At 38.7% G+C, this 14,594-nt stretch overlaps 1 protein-coding gene across 1 annotated transcript; it reads right to left on the reverse strand.

Moving 5' to 3' along the window:
* Window positions 1-9,633: 9,633 nt before the first annotated feature.
* On the reverse strand, window positions 9,634-10,767 carry LOC149411765 (uncharacterized). The gene has a single exon (XM_089646731.1). The coding sequence runs from the start codon at window positions 10,765-10,767 to the stop codon at window positions 9,634-9,636; it is 1,134 nt and encodes a 377-aa protein (XP_089502857.1).
* Window positions 10,768-14,594: the final 3,827 nt, after the last annotated feature.

The following is a 14,594-nucleotide window of genomic DNA, read 5'->3' on the forward strand; positions in this document are numbered from 1 at the left end:
ACTCGATCATTGGGACCTAACTATTATACGTCATTTTCGTCGATCAAATGTTTCAAATTCAGATTTTAAAATATTATCTTCCAACTAATTTTTCCCACGGTTTCGGCAGCTAACTTTTTTGAATGATCAAAAAATTCTAAGGAATCGCTTTATAACTTTTTTTATTTATTTATTTTACACACTTTATATATAAGGCAAAAAATCCCTATAAACTACTTTTAGCAGTTTATCTAACAGGTTATTTACATTATAAATCTTATTATAGTAAGTTCACAGTTACATTTTTACAATTATATAAAACAAAAAAAATTATATTTTACAGAAATATAGCAAAAGAAAATTATGAAAAACATAAATATAAATTTTAAAAGTCTTTAGAACAATATATCACGGTAAACTAATACAAATTAATTACTAATACAAGTTTTATTTTTTTACATTCCTTAAATTTTTATTTTTTTTATTTCATCAGGTAACATATTAAAATAACTGGGAATCACGTAATTTGACGTACTTTGTCCATATTTATTTGTATGCTTAGGTACAATAAGTCCTTCATTAAAGTTAAAACTAGTATTATGATAGTGTTCTAGCCTGTTTATATATAAGGGGTTATTTATGTGCTGAAATATAATTTTGTACCACAGAATTGCTCTGACTGAAAGAATTTTGAAACTCTGATGGAAGTATGGGATATTATGCCTATCTTTGTATAATTTTTTTTCATCTAATAATTTAACCAATGAATTTTGCACAGATTAAACATGGCCGATATTATTTTTACAGGAAAATCCCAAAGCTGTTATTCCGAACCTTATAACAGATTCAACTAGAGATAAATAAATTATTCGAAGTGTGCAGATTGGAACAAAAAAAAAATTGATCTTAGTCGTGCACCAACTTTGTTTATTTGTATATCACACTTGAAAAAGCGATCAATACTGACACCTAAATAAACATATTCTTAGATAGTGTCTGGGATAAACATATCCGATTTTTATTTATATGGCACACCTAACGACTTTTTCTAAAGGTCTAAATAAATATTCATTTTTTATGGTATAACTTTTCTTTTAATTACTTCTGAAGGTTATACCCATCAGTGTAATATATAACTGTAATATTTCCTAGTATTATCATCTTATTCATTGATATATAACACTGACGGATATAACCTTTAAAAGTTTTTAAAAGAAACGTTATACTAATAAAAATGTGAGATTTTTTCGTTCAATTTATTTCCAAAATCTGAACAGGTAACTGTTTTTATGGAACAAAATTACACTGTGGGTATTATTTGTAATTACATCGAAAATTTCCAAACGAAATCGAATTACCTTTATATTTCGGGAAGGCCTTTTTTGGCTCAATAATTCGACAATAAATTCGAGCTCGTACCTGTAAAATTTGATTAAAGCCTGTTTTCCATTACTCTGTTGTAAGTGACTTTTGTTAAATCAAATAAGAATGTAAAGGCAGATTACGTAAGTGAGAGATCTCAAAACCAATCGAATGATACATAATTTGTGATTAAGTATTTACTTTATTCTGATTTTCCATTACTAGGTGGGGCAAAATAATTTCATAATGTCAATGTGCCATCATTTTAGCAAATGGCATCATTGTACTTTGATAATTATGTTGTAGATAGATAGAGAATTAGTTGAATAAGCAATGGAGGGAAACACATCTGAAGAACGTGTAATTATTGTTAATTTTTATTTGACCAATTTCCGGTCTATTGTTTTGAGGCAGCCTGAATTTCGTCATCGTTTTCATCGTCGTCCTGCACCGTGTGCGCGAACAATTCAGCGTTTGGCTAAGTGTCTCGTGCAAACCTACAAATCAACTTTCCTTGAAAACACAGCCCAATTTTTTTTTATTTATTATAAAATGGCAGCCAATTCACATTATGACCTTGCTTTTGCCCCAGCTGCGTTAAAACAACAGACCGGCGATTGGTGAGAAAATGAGCATACTGTTAAAACGTGTAATATTCTCCTCTTTTCGCCAATCTTTTATTTGTTTAAAACAATATCAAATTTTCTTCTCTCTTGGCTATGACCGATATTTAATTTTTTTTCTCTAAGGCTTTGCATATGTGTTCGCAGGGATGGAAAATTCCTCCCCTACAACACATAAGCCTCCATGAAAATTGGACCCTTAATTTCTTTGATATCTACAGAAAGCTACTTAAAGCTCTCTTGTACTATACATCTTTATAGACATATGTACTTAACTAATTAATACGTTATTTACGAACTTGAACGCAAATATTTTCGTATTTATATTGTAATTAAATTCCATCAAACGTTGTGTAATTTTTTGATTTATGATATAGGATTTTAATTACATTCATTTTGTGGTAACCCTCTTGGTTCTGATCAAGGCGTTGCGTTTCAAAATTGAATTGGTCTTCCCATTGCAAACCTAGACTTAAATGATTTCTCTGAATGAGCTAGCTTCCCTATGGTAACTATTCTGATTCCCTGCACCCTAACAAAGTCGTAGTTAATCGCAGGTAAAAGATATTATACATGTTTATTTGAACAGGTGATTAAATATAACTCAAATGGTTAATTGTTAGTAAATTTGATTTTATTAAACTCTTGTGTCTGTTTGGCGCCACTCCTTTATGATTCTGCTGCTATAAGGTACATGTAAAGATTGATTTAGTAGGTTAATGTAATTAGTTAATTGCATATTTGACGAACTCGGAATAGCCCATTTGCTGGCATAATTTGGCTCCTATCCTCCTACAAGTAAACGAGATGATCGAGAATCAACGGGAAATTCGCACAATCTTTTGACACGGTTCATTGGCTGGTACCTCAGTTACCGTGTTCCAAAGAACCTTCCATCGTCATCATGCACTGCCTTCAAGTCTCTTCTCGAGTCCCGAAACCCCCAAATTCCGACTCCTCCTTGGACTACAATTTACTTAGGGCGAACCGGTTTCGTCCTATATACAATCATATACTCACGGTTGGTGTGGACTTACGGGTCGTGAATCCTCATTCCACGTTTAAGAGAAAATGCGAGAATGGTCCAGAAGACCTAAAATGCAAGCTGTATGCAGGTCCGCATTCTCCAGTAAACAGTACATACGAATAAATATATGTATACATACGTTTTGGGAAAGGTTTATAACTTGCAATACAAGAAAGACTACTTGTCTCGCATCCCAAGCTCGGATCTCGTGCCAAGAACTCTGCGAAGCTCTAGGTTTGGTAACCGAATAAATACGTAAGAATAGGGTGATACTAATAAATACTAGTAAAATAAGATCTTATTGATAGTTTGTTTTGGAGAGCTATCGAACTCCAGGCTTTTTGTTTGGTTTTGACGTTTTTATTTAAGAGAATCGTCATCTCTATTTTGTTTGGTTAATGGTCTTGTTATAGGAGCAACCACTGCCTCCTATTTGATGAATTGTATTTTTCTTTCCCAGGATTCAACATTAGATTTAGTTCATCCTATCCCGTGATTTTTCAACTGTTTCATGTAATTGATTGCCACATAAGAGGGTACACGACTCTCAACTGTCTCAGGCAACTGATGGGGGTCTGTATGAGCACCCAATCAATAATATTCAAATGTTTCGTATAATTATTCGATATAAATCTTTCTAACCCGTGATTTTTCAATTGTCGATTGTAAATGATAGGTATTTGTAAGCACGCAGCTTCCAGCTGTTTCAGGTAACTAATAAAAATCTATGCGACTATCTAACCAATGGTGTTCAAATGTTTCATGTAATATTTCGATATAAATTTTGCTAACCCGTGATTTTTCAATTGTCGTTTGTGAATGGTAAGTATTTGTAAGCACGCAGCTTCCAGCTGTTTCAGGTAACTAATAAAAATCTATGCGACTATCTAATCAATGGTATTCAAATGCTTCATGTAATATTTCGATATAAATCTTGCTAAACCGTGATTTTCAATTGTCGTTTGTGAATGATAGGTATTTGTGAATACGCAAAAATCGCTGCGCATTGTACAATGACATCCTGGTAATTATCTAGTTGCGGCCAAGGTCGTTTTCAAACTATGCTGTTGACACAGTTCTCCAGTGACTTTATTTATAACACCTTCTTTGACACACTAACCCAGATGTGAGATTTTTTATTTAAGAAATATTTCTACCTCTCCTTGTAATTCAGTTATGTTGCCTTTTATTGTGCATAGTTAATTAAAATATTTTTTAATTCCTTTTTTGAAGTTAAACTATTTATTTCATTTTCCGAATTTAGTAAATTTACTAGAGGTTAAATGGAGAATAAATATAATTATATATATATAAGTGCACATATCTCGATTGTCAAAATATGTTAAATAAGAGTACATATATTAACAAATAAATATAAGATATATGATTATATATAGACTTGAATATTAATAAATACATATTTTCTTTTTCAATAATATAGATATGTCATCGGGTAGGTATTAAAATCGCTACCATTTCGATGCTTCGATTAATAAATAAAATACATATATATAATTACATTACTCATATATATATTCTTTATATACAATATACATATTTTAATGCGTAATTCCTTTTGTTGTTTTAATAATTTAATTGATATACCATAATCAGCATAAAAGGAAAACTTACCCCCATCAAGATTTTTCCGGTTGGGTGCCACACAACAAAATCTTGTCGAAGAGAACCCTACCCAATTAGTTGTATTTTCCAACTAATTTCAAAATAAATCTTTTCGACTATTTATTCCTATTTAATATTTTATTTCTTGCTTGATTCATATAAATTAGCTGATATTTAATATTTGTGATATAGATGTGCCGTAAAACTATAAATTATTTAGGTCGAACTATTTTTGTTATTTTCACTCCTTTTTAATTTTTTTATATAAATTAATAAGAAAATTCATTCCGAATTGCGCAAACTTTTAATTATTTCGATTCTGAATAAATTAAATATCTGTTAAAACTTTCTTCTAAATTGCACTGGTTTCATCAATATTTTAACCTATCCACAATTAGTTTTTTTTTTTTTTTTGAACTGTTTCTTTTTGAACAAAGGTTTGGGCGTTCATTATTATTGAATCCTTTTTTGTTTTTGTGTTTCTTTTAAACTAAGATGAAGGTATTTACTATTAATAATTTTAATTATTAAATATTAATAAATATATATTATATTAAATTTTATAAATATTTAATATACATATATTATATATTAAATATTAAATATTATTTATTTTAAAATATTAATTCGCGAACACGTTCACTCTAGATTAACGATAAAAACTCTCAATTAAATTTGAATGTTTTCACTTTGAATGAAATAATAATTTTTAAAATTTAAATAATTCACTTGTAACTTTTTTGCACTTTTCACTTTACACTTTTAAGCACTGAATTTAATATCTATCTTTTTTTTAACACTGTTTGATTTAATTAAACTGACTTATTAAAATTTCACTGATTTTAGCACTTGTACTTTTCCCGAAATTCTCTAAGTCCAGGGACTTATTTAAAATTTAACACTTAGACTTGTTCAAAATTTAACACTTATAGATATTTCACTTGTTAATTTTTACCAAGAACGTAGTACTGCGGCGTATCCACCTTTTCAAAACCTCGACTGACTGTCCCAAAACTGGTGTGCATCTTATTTTATACCCCTCTCAGGTTCCAAAAGACGTATCTGAATTTTCTTTGATAATCAATTCTATCTTTTAACAACTCGCAAATCCGAACACACCTTCCCCTAATTTCAATTGTGCCTACATACGATCTTCTGTTTTCCGGCTCTGGGCGGTCGTTAGTTTTTATCTCACGACTCTAAATCGATAGGGTCCGAATCGGGTAAGTCTGCGTTAATCGCCCAAGCTTCCTTTGTCCTCTGTTCATACAAAATGTAGTTAAAATCTCATGATTTTGCGTTCCTTTTTTTTCTCAATTCGCGATAGGTCCGTCCTCAATAACATATATATAGATCTCAATTTTATGCATCTCGTGCGAAAATTGTTTAAATCCATGTCGAAATCTTTACTACGCATTTTTGAATTTCGATTTGTCTAAATTCTACTTAATTTTATTGTCACTTATATGAGCTTTTCCATTTCTACCCGTACTTTCTCTCTTTATGTCGCAGATTTGAGTTTTCCCTTTTTCTTTGAATTTTATTTTATTCGCGACGTTTTCCTCCACAAATTTCTTCTTTATTCTTATGTTATTTCTCATAACTCTATAACTAATTATTTTCCAAGTCGTATTTATTTATTTCACGGATAATTGTGAATTGTATCGCTTTTCTCCACTTGGATCATTCCTTATCACCGTTCTTTACCCTTTCTTTTATCTTTTCTCCACTTTTTCCGATGTGTGTGGTCTCCAGGAAAATTTCATACTTCATTTATTATTAATTAATATATAGTTTTCCACACTTCCATGGGAGATATACCTAATTTGACTCTGGGATATCTGTCACTTTTATTGCCTTACTCGATCTCCGCCCCATCTTCTATCTCTTACATACAAGATTTCACATATATCATACGTCTGGACATCTGTTTACGTCTCGAATTTATGTACTACGGCCGTAAATTTAATTTAATTTTAGAGCCATTAGTTTTAATCTCTTTTGCTTTATCTAAATACCCCATAAGCCCCACGTTAAATTTGATTGGTTTTCTAATCGTTTATTACCTTAACGTAAATAAGAATCATGTTCGAATTTCGATTGTTTATCCTTTAAAATACACATGAGACTGTCAACCTTTTATCTCATGTCACTTCTCCTGCAGTCTTGTGTAACTCTAATATCTATCTACCCTGATAATCATGTAAAATGCCTACGTTTCCTGAATTTAATATATCGCTATATGTTTAGTTTTACTGTCTTCTTCTGATACTCAATTTCCATGTCCCTAGGACCTTTGTAGCAGCTCAAAATCTCTGTATTATCCTTCCATCCGGTCGCCGCACTTTTCTAAAATGTCTATTTTTTGCGAGATTTTCATTCAAAATTGATTTACCAATATGTCCGCTTCATCTTAAATTGATAACGATTTTTTTTTTTTTTTATAGTCGGACTCGGTTTACTTACGTTCCCCGCGAGCACTTAGGCCATAGGCCCATTGTACTATCTCCCATTTTACCTCATTCCCTTGCCAGTAACCCGGTCCCTTTTATGAAGTTCACCAGGGCTGTCATTGGATATGTGGCGATGTCTTCTGGTTCCACACTGTGTCTTCCCAGGTATCTGAGCCTTATTCCCAGCAGAGCGGGGCATTGGCACCATAGGTGAATTGGAGTCTCTTCCTCCTCTTCACATTTCCTACAGATGTTGGTGTTTTCCACTCCCAACAGTTGCATGTGTCTCCTGAGATGGCAGTGTCCCGTTAATAGTCCTACCAGTTCCCTCAGTGAGTTTCTGTCCATATCGAGTAGTTGCCTGGTTTGGTTAGGGTCCGGTCCGTTTATGAGTACTTTAGATTGCCTCATTCCGGGTGCCTTCTTCCATTCCTTCCAGTGTTGGGATTTGACCCACCTCTTGATATGTAGTTTGGTGTGGCAAGCTGCTACTCCTACGGCCGGCTCAGATCCCACAAGTGGTGCTTTCGCCCCTTTCCTTGCTAGTTCGTCAGCCCGCTCGTTGCCCTCAATACCTTTATGTCCTGGTACCCAGAGCAGGGTTACTTTATTGATGGTCGCCAGTTCTATTAGGATAGTCCTGCATTCCATCACCAGTCTGGAGTCGCATCGGTTACTTTCCAGTGCCATTAAGGCCGCCTGGCTATCAGAACATATGTTTATGTTCTTATTTCTGTACCCGATACTCATATTCTCCTGTGCGCAGACTAAGATGGCTTTCATCTCAGCTTGAAACACAGTGCAGTGCATTCCTAGAGGTATACTGAGTTCCCTCTTAGATCCCTGTAGACAGACCCCGGCCCCTGTTCCTTCCTCCATCTTGGACCCGTCTGTGAACCAGATTAGTTCCTGTTTGGAGTTTGGACCTGGGACCGTGTCCCATTTCTCCCTTGTGGGGTACGTCACTTTAAACAGCTGTCCGAAGAAGTATTCGGCTTATTTGCCGTCCTGCTTCATCCCAGCCGTCGGACTAATTGCCCTCAGTCTTATTCCTATCTCCGTGTGACTGTTTCTGGGCAACTCTCCTCTCCATTGGCCATTGCAATGTAACCTGTAGGCTGCCGCCATCGCCGCCCCCTCTATTTCTATGTTTAGTGGGGGTAGGTTCAGCAGCACTCCCATGGCTAGTATTGGAGTGGTTTTCATGGCTCCTGTGATGCTTCTGCATGCAAGTCCCTGTATGTGATTGAGTGTGACCATCACTGTTTTCAGTGTTGTTCTCCTCCACCAGACCAGGGCTGCGTGCATGATCCTTGGTTTTACAACGGCTGTGTAAAGCCATTGCATCATTTTAGGTTTGAGACCCCACGTTCTGCCGCAGATTCGCCTAGTTGCCCACATCAGAGCACAGGCCTTTCTGCCTACAGTTTCCACCTGGTTTTTCCAGCTCAGTTTGGCATCTATGATGACTCCGAGGTACTTTACCGTGTCAGAGGGTTCTAATTCCTTTCCATAGAAGGTTGAATTGCTCCATCCTTCTAGTTTCCTTTTACGCGTAAAGATTACTAGTTCTGTCTTGTCTGGGTTGACTGACAGTCCTGTTTCTTCACACCATTCTTCCACTGTTGCCAGTGTTGACTGTATAAGGCCTCGGGTTGTGTCTGCATCCCAACACCTTATTATAGTTGCAATGTCATCCGCATACCCTTGCGTATATAGGCCCCTGTTGTTGAGTTTCCGGATGAGGTTGTCCACCACCAGGCTCCACAGCAAGGGTGATAAGACCCCTCCCTGTGGACACCCTCGTGTCACCAGCACTTTGATGCTTACCTCACCCCTTGTCACCGTAAGTATCCGGCCTGAGAGCATGTTCCTCAGCCACCTTCTGGTGGTTTTGTCGAGTCCATGTCTTTCTGCCGCTTCATCAATGGATTTAATAGTGGTGCAGTTAAATGCTCCCTCTATATCCAGGAATAGCCCTACCGCCAGTTCCCCAGTCGCTTGTGCCTGCTCCAGTTTGTACACCAACCTGTGCAGTGCCGCGTCGACTGACTTACCTGCTTGGTAAGCAAACTGTAACTCGTGGAGGGGCTTCTCTTTCAATGCCCCGTCCCTTATGTACCTGTCCATTAGCCTCTCCATTGTCTTCAGAAGAAATGAGGTGAGGCTAATTGGGCGGAATGCACCTGGTTGTTCGTAGTCAGCTCTCCCCGGTTTGGGTATGAACACTACCCTTGTCTTCCGCTATGGTATGGGGATGTATCCGAGGGCACAGCATGCCCTCAGGATCTTCGTCACCGGAAGTAGGATTGTATCTAGGCCCCTCTGTAGAAGTGCCGGAAAGATTCCATCCTCTCCTGCGCTTTTAAAAGGGTCAAACCCTCTGATTGCCCATTTAACTCTGGAGGGAGTAACTATTTTAGCCGCAGTGTCCCAGTCCTTACCTTCCCGTGTAACTCGGGCTGGTGGTGGACCGGTATCATCTGCTTCTAACTTTTTGTAGCCGGGAAAATGTTTCCCCAGCAGTACCTCCAACTCCTCCTCCCAACTGTTGGTATATCCTCCATCAGCTTTTTTGAATGGGCCTTTTGCTGCCCCTGGGTCTTTTGCAAGAATTTTTTTGGATTCTTGCAGTCTGTGGGATGGTTTCCACCTCCCCACAGTATTTCTCCCAGGAGCATGTTTTGGCTTTTTGGATTGCCACCTTGTACTCTTTCTGGTATTGCTTGTGGGCATCCCAGTTTCCTGACTTTTTGGCCTTGTTGAAAGCTTGCCTTACTATTTTCCGTAGCTCCTGCAGTCTTCTGCTCCACCACGGTGTTTTGTCCCTGGTACTTGTCTTCAGAGGGCAGCTATTTTCGTATGCCCTTATCATTGAGTCCCTCAGTACTTCTACTGCGTCCTCAATTTCTTCGGGGCATCCGTATTTAGCTGGGAATCTTGTCATTCCTATATTTAGTTCCTCCGAGTATCTAGTCCAGTCAGTTGCTTTTGGGTTCCTATATGTATCGGTCCCCGTTTTGCTTGTTTCTCCCTCTAGTTTAAATTCTATGTGTCGGTGGTCCGACAGGGATGGTTTGTCCGATACTCTCCATCCTGAGACTCTTAATGTTCCTAGGGTCAGGTCTATCACCTCCTGTCTGTTACTTATAACGAAGGTGGGTTCCCTACCTCTATTAAGAATCTCAAGGTTCACTGTCATCAGGTATTCCAGGAGGTCCTGTCCTCGTTTGTTGATGTCCGTACTCCCCCACACAGTGTGGTGCGAGTTAGCATCTGCTCCGAGTATCAATTCCCTACCCTTCTCCCTGCAGTCTTGGACGAGTCTCGTTATTTCCCTTGAGGGTGGTGGTTCCACAGAGTCATAGGGCATGTATGCTGATGCCACAACTACTTCCCTGCTTCTTTGGTCCAGCGTGACCTGTAGCTTCACAGCCACTAAGTCCCTACTGCAGTGTTCGGGTAGCAGTGTGCCAGGTATCCCTCTGATGAGAATACAGGCCCTGGGTCTGTCCCCCGACTCGTTATAATAGATTAGACCTTGGTTCATGTTTAGTCCTCTGACCTTCCCCCTATAAGTCCAGGGTTCTTGGATCAGCGCGACGTCCACACTGTCCCGAGTGACTCTACTGCTAAGCACTGCAGTCGCTGCCGGACTGCGGTGCAAGTTTATTTGAATGAACTGTAAGTTTTTAGCCATTACTGCCTAATCCTTAAGTCATTCCTCCTATTTACGCTCCTCGGTGTTAGGAGAGCGCACCGTGAAAGTGGCCTTCCTTATCCCGACATGCGCCGTCATCCCCATCTCCCTCAGCACCTTCACACTTTCCTCGTCCACACTCATGATCAGGCGATACATGTTCTTATCCCTGATCGAGTCGTGGACGATCCATTTTTTTGTGTGTAGCCGGGGAGTCTGGTTCTCCAGCAGTTGTAGCAACCTCTCGGTGCTTACTGCTCCATTTTCGGGGATTACTGCCATAACCTTTACGTACTTTGGCAGTTCCTGCAACCCCACCACCTCCAGGTCGCAGCCCTGCCATTTCCGTATGGTCGGCACCATCTCCCTCAGCCATGTCTCTGACTCCTTGTCGGAGCAGGTCATTTTCAGGACGCCCCTCTGAGTGAAGCATTCGTCGAATCTGGGTTTGAACTGCCCCTTTGGGATGCTCAAAATCAGATCCGCGGCCGCCTCACTCACGAGGGCCTCCTGCTCTTTTGTAAATTCTTCCTCTCTGTTCCTATGTACTACAGCCACTCGAATTTTATTTCCAGCGGCTTCCGCATAGGTAGCAGAGGTGAGAATTCCTCGGGGCTTTTTCCTGGAATTTCCCGGTGAAAGCCCCAAGGGTTTAGGTTCTGGTGAGGTTCTTCTCCTCTTCCCAGCCTTCTTTTCCCCGGGCGTTCCAGGTTGCTCCCGGTTACCTTCTGCGGTCCCCGTTAGCTTCCGGTCTGTCCCTGGTTTGCCTTGCCTGGTTCCGGCCTTCGAGGTCCCTGGTTGTCCCCAGCGGACTTTTACAGTCCCTGGTTGTTCCCGGTTTCCTTCCTGCCGCCCCTGCTTCTCTCTTTTGAGTTTTCTCCTCGCAGCCCCACTGAGTTTCTTCCCACTGATGTGAATTTTTTTCACATCGTCTGACAGGGACTTTACCTTGTCTTCCTCAGCGGTGGTTGTTGGAGTGAGTCTCTTCTTTAAGTCCCCCCCTCTCCGCTGGTTCCCCGAGGGCCCCAGTTGGAGTCGGGGGTTCTTAAAGAAGTTATTTTCCAGGTCCCCTGATGGTCCCTGCATTTCCACGTCTGGATCCCCTGGGGGATCCCGCCGTGTTGCGTCCGTCGGAGGTCCTTCTTTATGGTTCCCAGAGGGCCCCTCAAGGGAAGAGTCCACCAGGGTGGTCCCATCTCTCCTCTCCACTTCCTCTTGGTTCCTCAAAGGCCCCAAGAGGGATGAGTCCACCGAGGCGGCCTCAACTCCTCCTCCCACTCCCCCTAGGTTCCTTAAAGGTCCCTCGTCAGTGTTGTTTTGGTTTTTGTTTTTACAGTCCATATTTGGTCCCACGAGTATCTAGGGAAATAAAAGGTCCACCCCAGCAGAGCCCCGAATAACGATTAGTTTCCATTAGTTTACAACACTCTCACCTCTCTTTAGTACGATTTTTTATCGAACTTGACACCCTATCTCTATCATAAATAATTGCACTACAGTTGAAAATTCTGCCAGCAACCTTCTTTCGTTTTACCGTCCTTCTTTTATACTATCACGTTTATAATTTTTCCATCGCATTTTCGCGTGTGTGTTTTTCAACTTGTAAAAACTTCAAAGCACTCGATTTCTATGGTTCGCTATCTCATAAATGTCTCAGTTATTGTAAACATTCCCAGGATTCGTTCCCTTGAACGTCGACTGTTTACTCTATAGTGCGTTCGCCTCTAATTTCTGTGGGAATGGAAATGTAATTAATTATCTATTTTAATGTCGGGTCCAAAGTTCATTCCTTTGTCTTTCGTAGACACACGCCTTTCCGTTCACTGATTGGTTACTCAAAATTTTATAGCTTTTTGTTCAGATCTATTGGTTGACAAAATTCAATGTTTATTTTCAGGCCTAGACAGGGGATTCTTTTCTCGTCCTAGACGATTTTACGACCTCTCTGCTTTCGTCCCAGAACCTCGATTTAATTCCAACTATTACAGGTGTCTACTGCAAACAAACTGAATCAATCTGAACTCAACAGATGTCGCTAGAATGACGGTTTTCATAAATAATTTGCATATTTTTAGCAGCTATGGTTTATCTGTTTTTCACTGTGATTTAAGTCTTTCATCAAAAACGTATGGTTTTCGTAGTACTGAAAGTGTCTTGATTAATTTGTAATATGAAAATTATTATGGATGAGGTGTAGGAGGGCAGTTATATTATAATATTACTTTAACCCCACCTGTTATATAGAGTGTCTCAACCACGAAGGAAAGTTGAAATTAATAAAAATAATTATAAATTACTGGAATGTAAAAAAATATTGTGGCAAATAAAAAAAAATAAAAAATAAAGAAAGAGGAGATGGCACTAGGGCAACTGGGCACAACACATCAAACAAACTCAAATAGGCGCATTTGGGCGTGGCTTACTAGGCCAGTATGACTTCGCCACTCGACTTGAGCAGGCTGTCCGTTCACAACCGATGAAATTAATGCAGTGTGAAATTTTGTAAAAACTTTACGGGGAAGAAAGTTAAAAACTAGGGATGGCATTATTTTTCACGTGAAAGTGTTCTTTTTCACGTTTTTCGGACGTTTTATGTCGTAACGGACTCCCTTGGAGAAAATGATACAGCAATGTTATGCGAACATAGACTTTGAAGAAAATTACTTTAGAGCTCACAATTGTTAGATGGAACATTGTTATTCCAAAGGGTCGATACGTCATGTTGATTTAATTGTTTATTTTAATTCCGCTAGATGTCTCTCTTCACAATTAAATAAATAAATTAAATAAACAATGAAACACGTTATTTTATTTCCATATGTACGTCGCCTTCCTTGTAAAATATTATACAAATAAGACATTTGTTTATTTCCTTTGTTTTTATTTATTATTCCCCCCTCCCCCTGCACCCCGTCCCTGAATTTAGCGACAAAAGTCTCGTGGGAAATATTTGTATGACTACCTCTTCTCCTTTCTTTCCTCCGTGTTCTCAACCCAAGAGTGTAAGAATATGTATTTATACTAAAAGAATCAAAGTTGTTATAAGAAAAAATATTACAAAAATATTTTTATTTAACTCACAAATTATTTTACTATGGTAGCGAGAGTATAAAAAGATCGGGCAACCGTTGTTTTGCAAACCAAAAATAATTATAGTCATCTACAAAAATAATCCACATCATTCAAATGTGACACCAGGAACAAATTCATCCAAATGAGTCACGCTAAGTACTACGAGTGGGTAGGTGATTAGGGATAAACTGGGTAAATAATATACTGTCATGAATTACCTCCTCAAATAGATTAACTGCTCAATTGCTAAATTAGGTACATTGAGGTATATAGATAGAGCCAACAAATATGGGCCACAAACATCGGTTCATTATCCGCTGTGAGATACCACGGTCTTCAGTAGGTTACAAGCGCTTGCCAAGCAATGGTCGCCGGCGAGAACTTCAAAATACCGACATGCAAGCTGAGATACGTCGTACAAATTAGTCGTACTGGAAAAGATAGGGAAAGCAACTGTATAACCTTTCATAGGTAAATAGGGTTTTACCGTAATAGTAGCCTTGTAAATTGGCGTTTTAATGTTAAAAAACTCAAGGAGCACTTGTAGTAGACCCGACGGTAACCCAAATGTTCCAGGCGGTGAGTGGCGCGGCCGTCCTTTCGTTCGCGGTTGGATTTTTTTGTAGGATTCGGGCGACATCGACAGCCACCACCACTCTTTTTCCTACTTTTAGAACAACATTTTACACTGATTTTGCAAGGAATATAGACTCTATCTATAGTTCTAGGTATTCAGAACTTGACGGCCACAGTAA

Source organism: Hesperophylax consimilis, chromosome 25 (assembly GCF_061612785.1).
Source record: "Hesperophylax consimilis isolate HC1 chromosome 25, BYU_Hcon_1.0, whole genome shotgun sequence".
NCBI lineage: Eukaryota > Metazoa > Arthropoda > Insecta > Trichoptera > Limnephilidae > Hesperophylax > Hesperophylax consimilis.

What these genes read in the sequence shown, in the direction of transcription:
- LOC149411765 (XM_089646731.1), bottom strand. Translation starts at nt 10,767, where the DNA reads ATGGCTAAAAACTTACAGTTCATTCAAATAAACTTGCACCGCAGTCCG.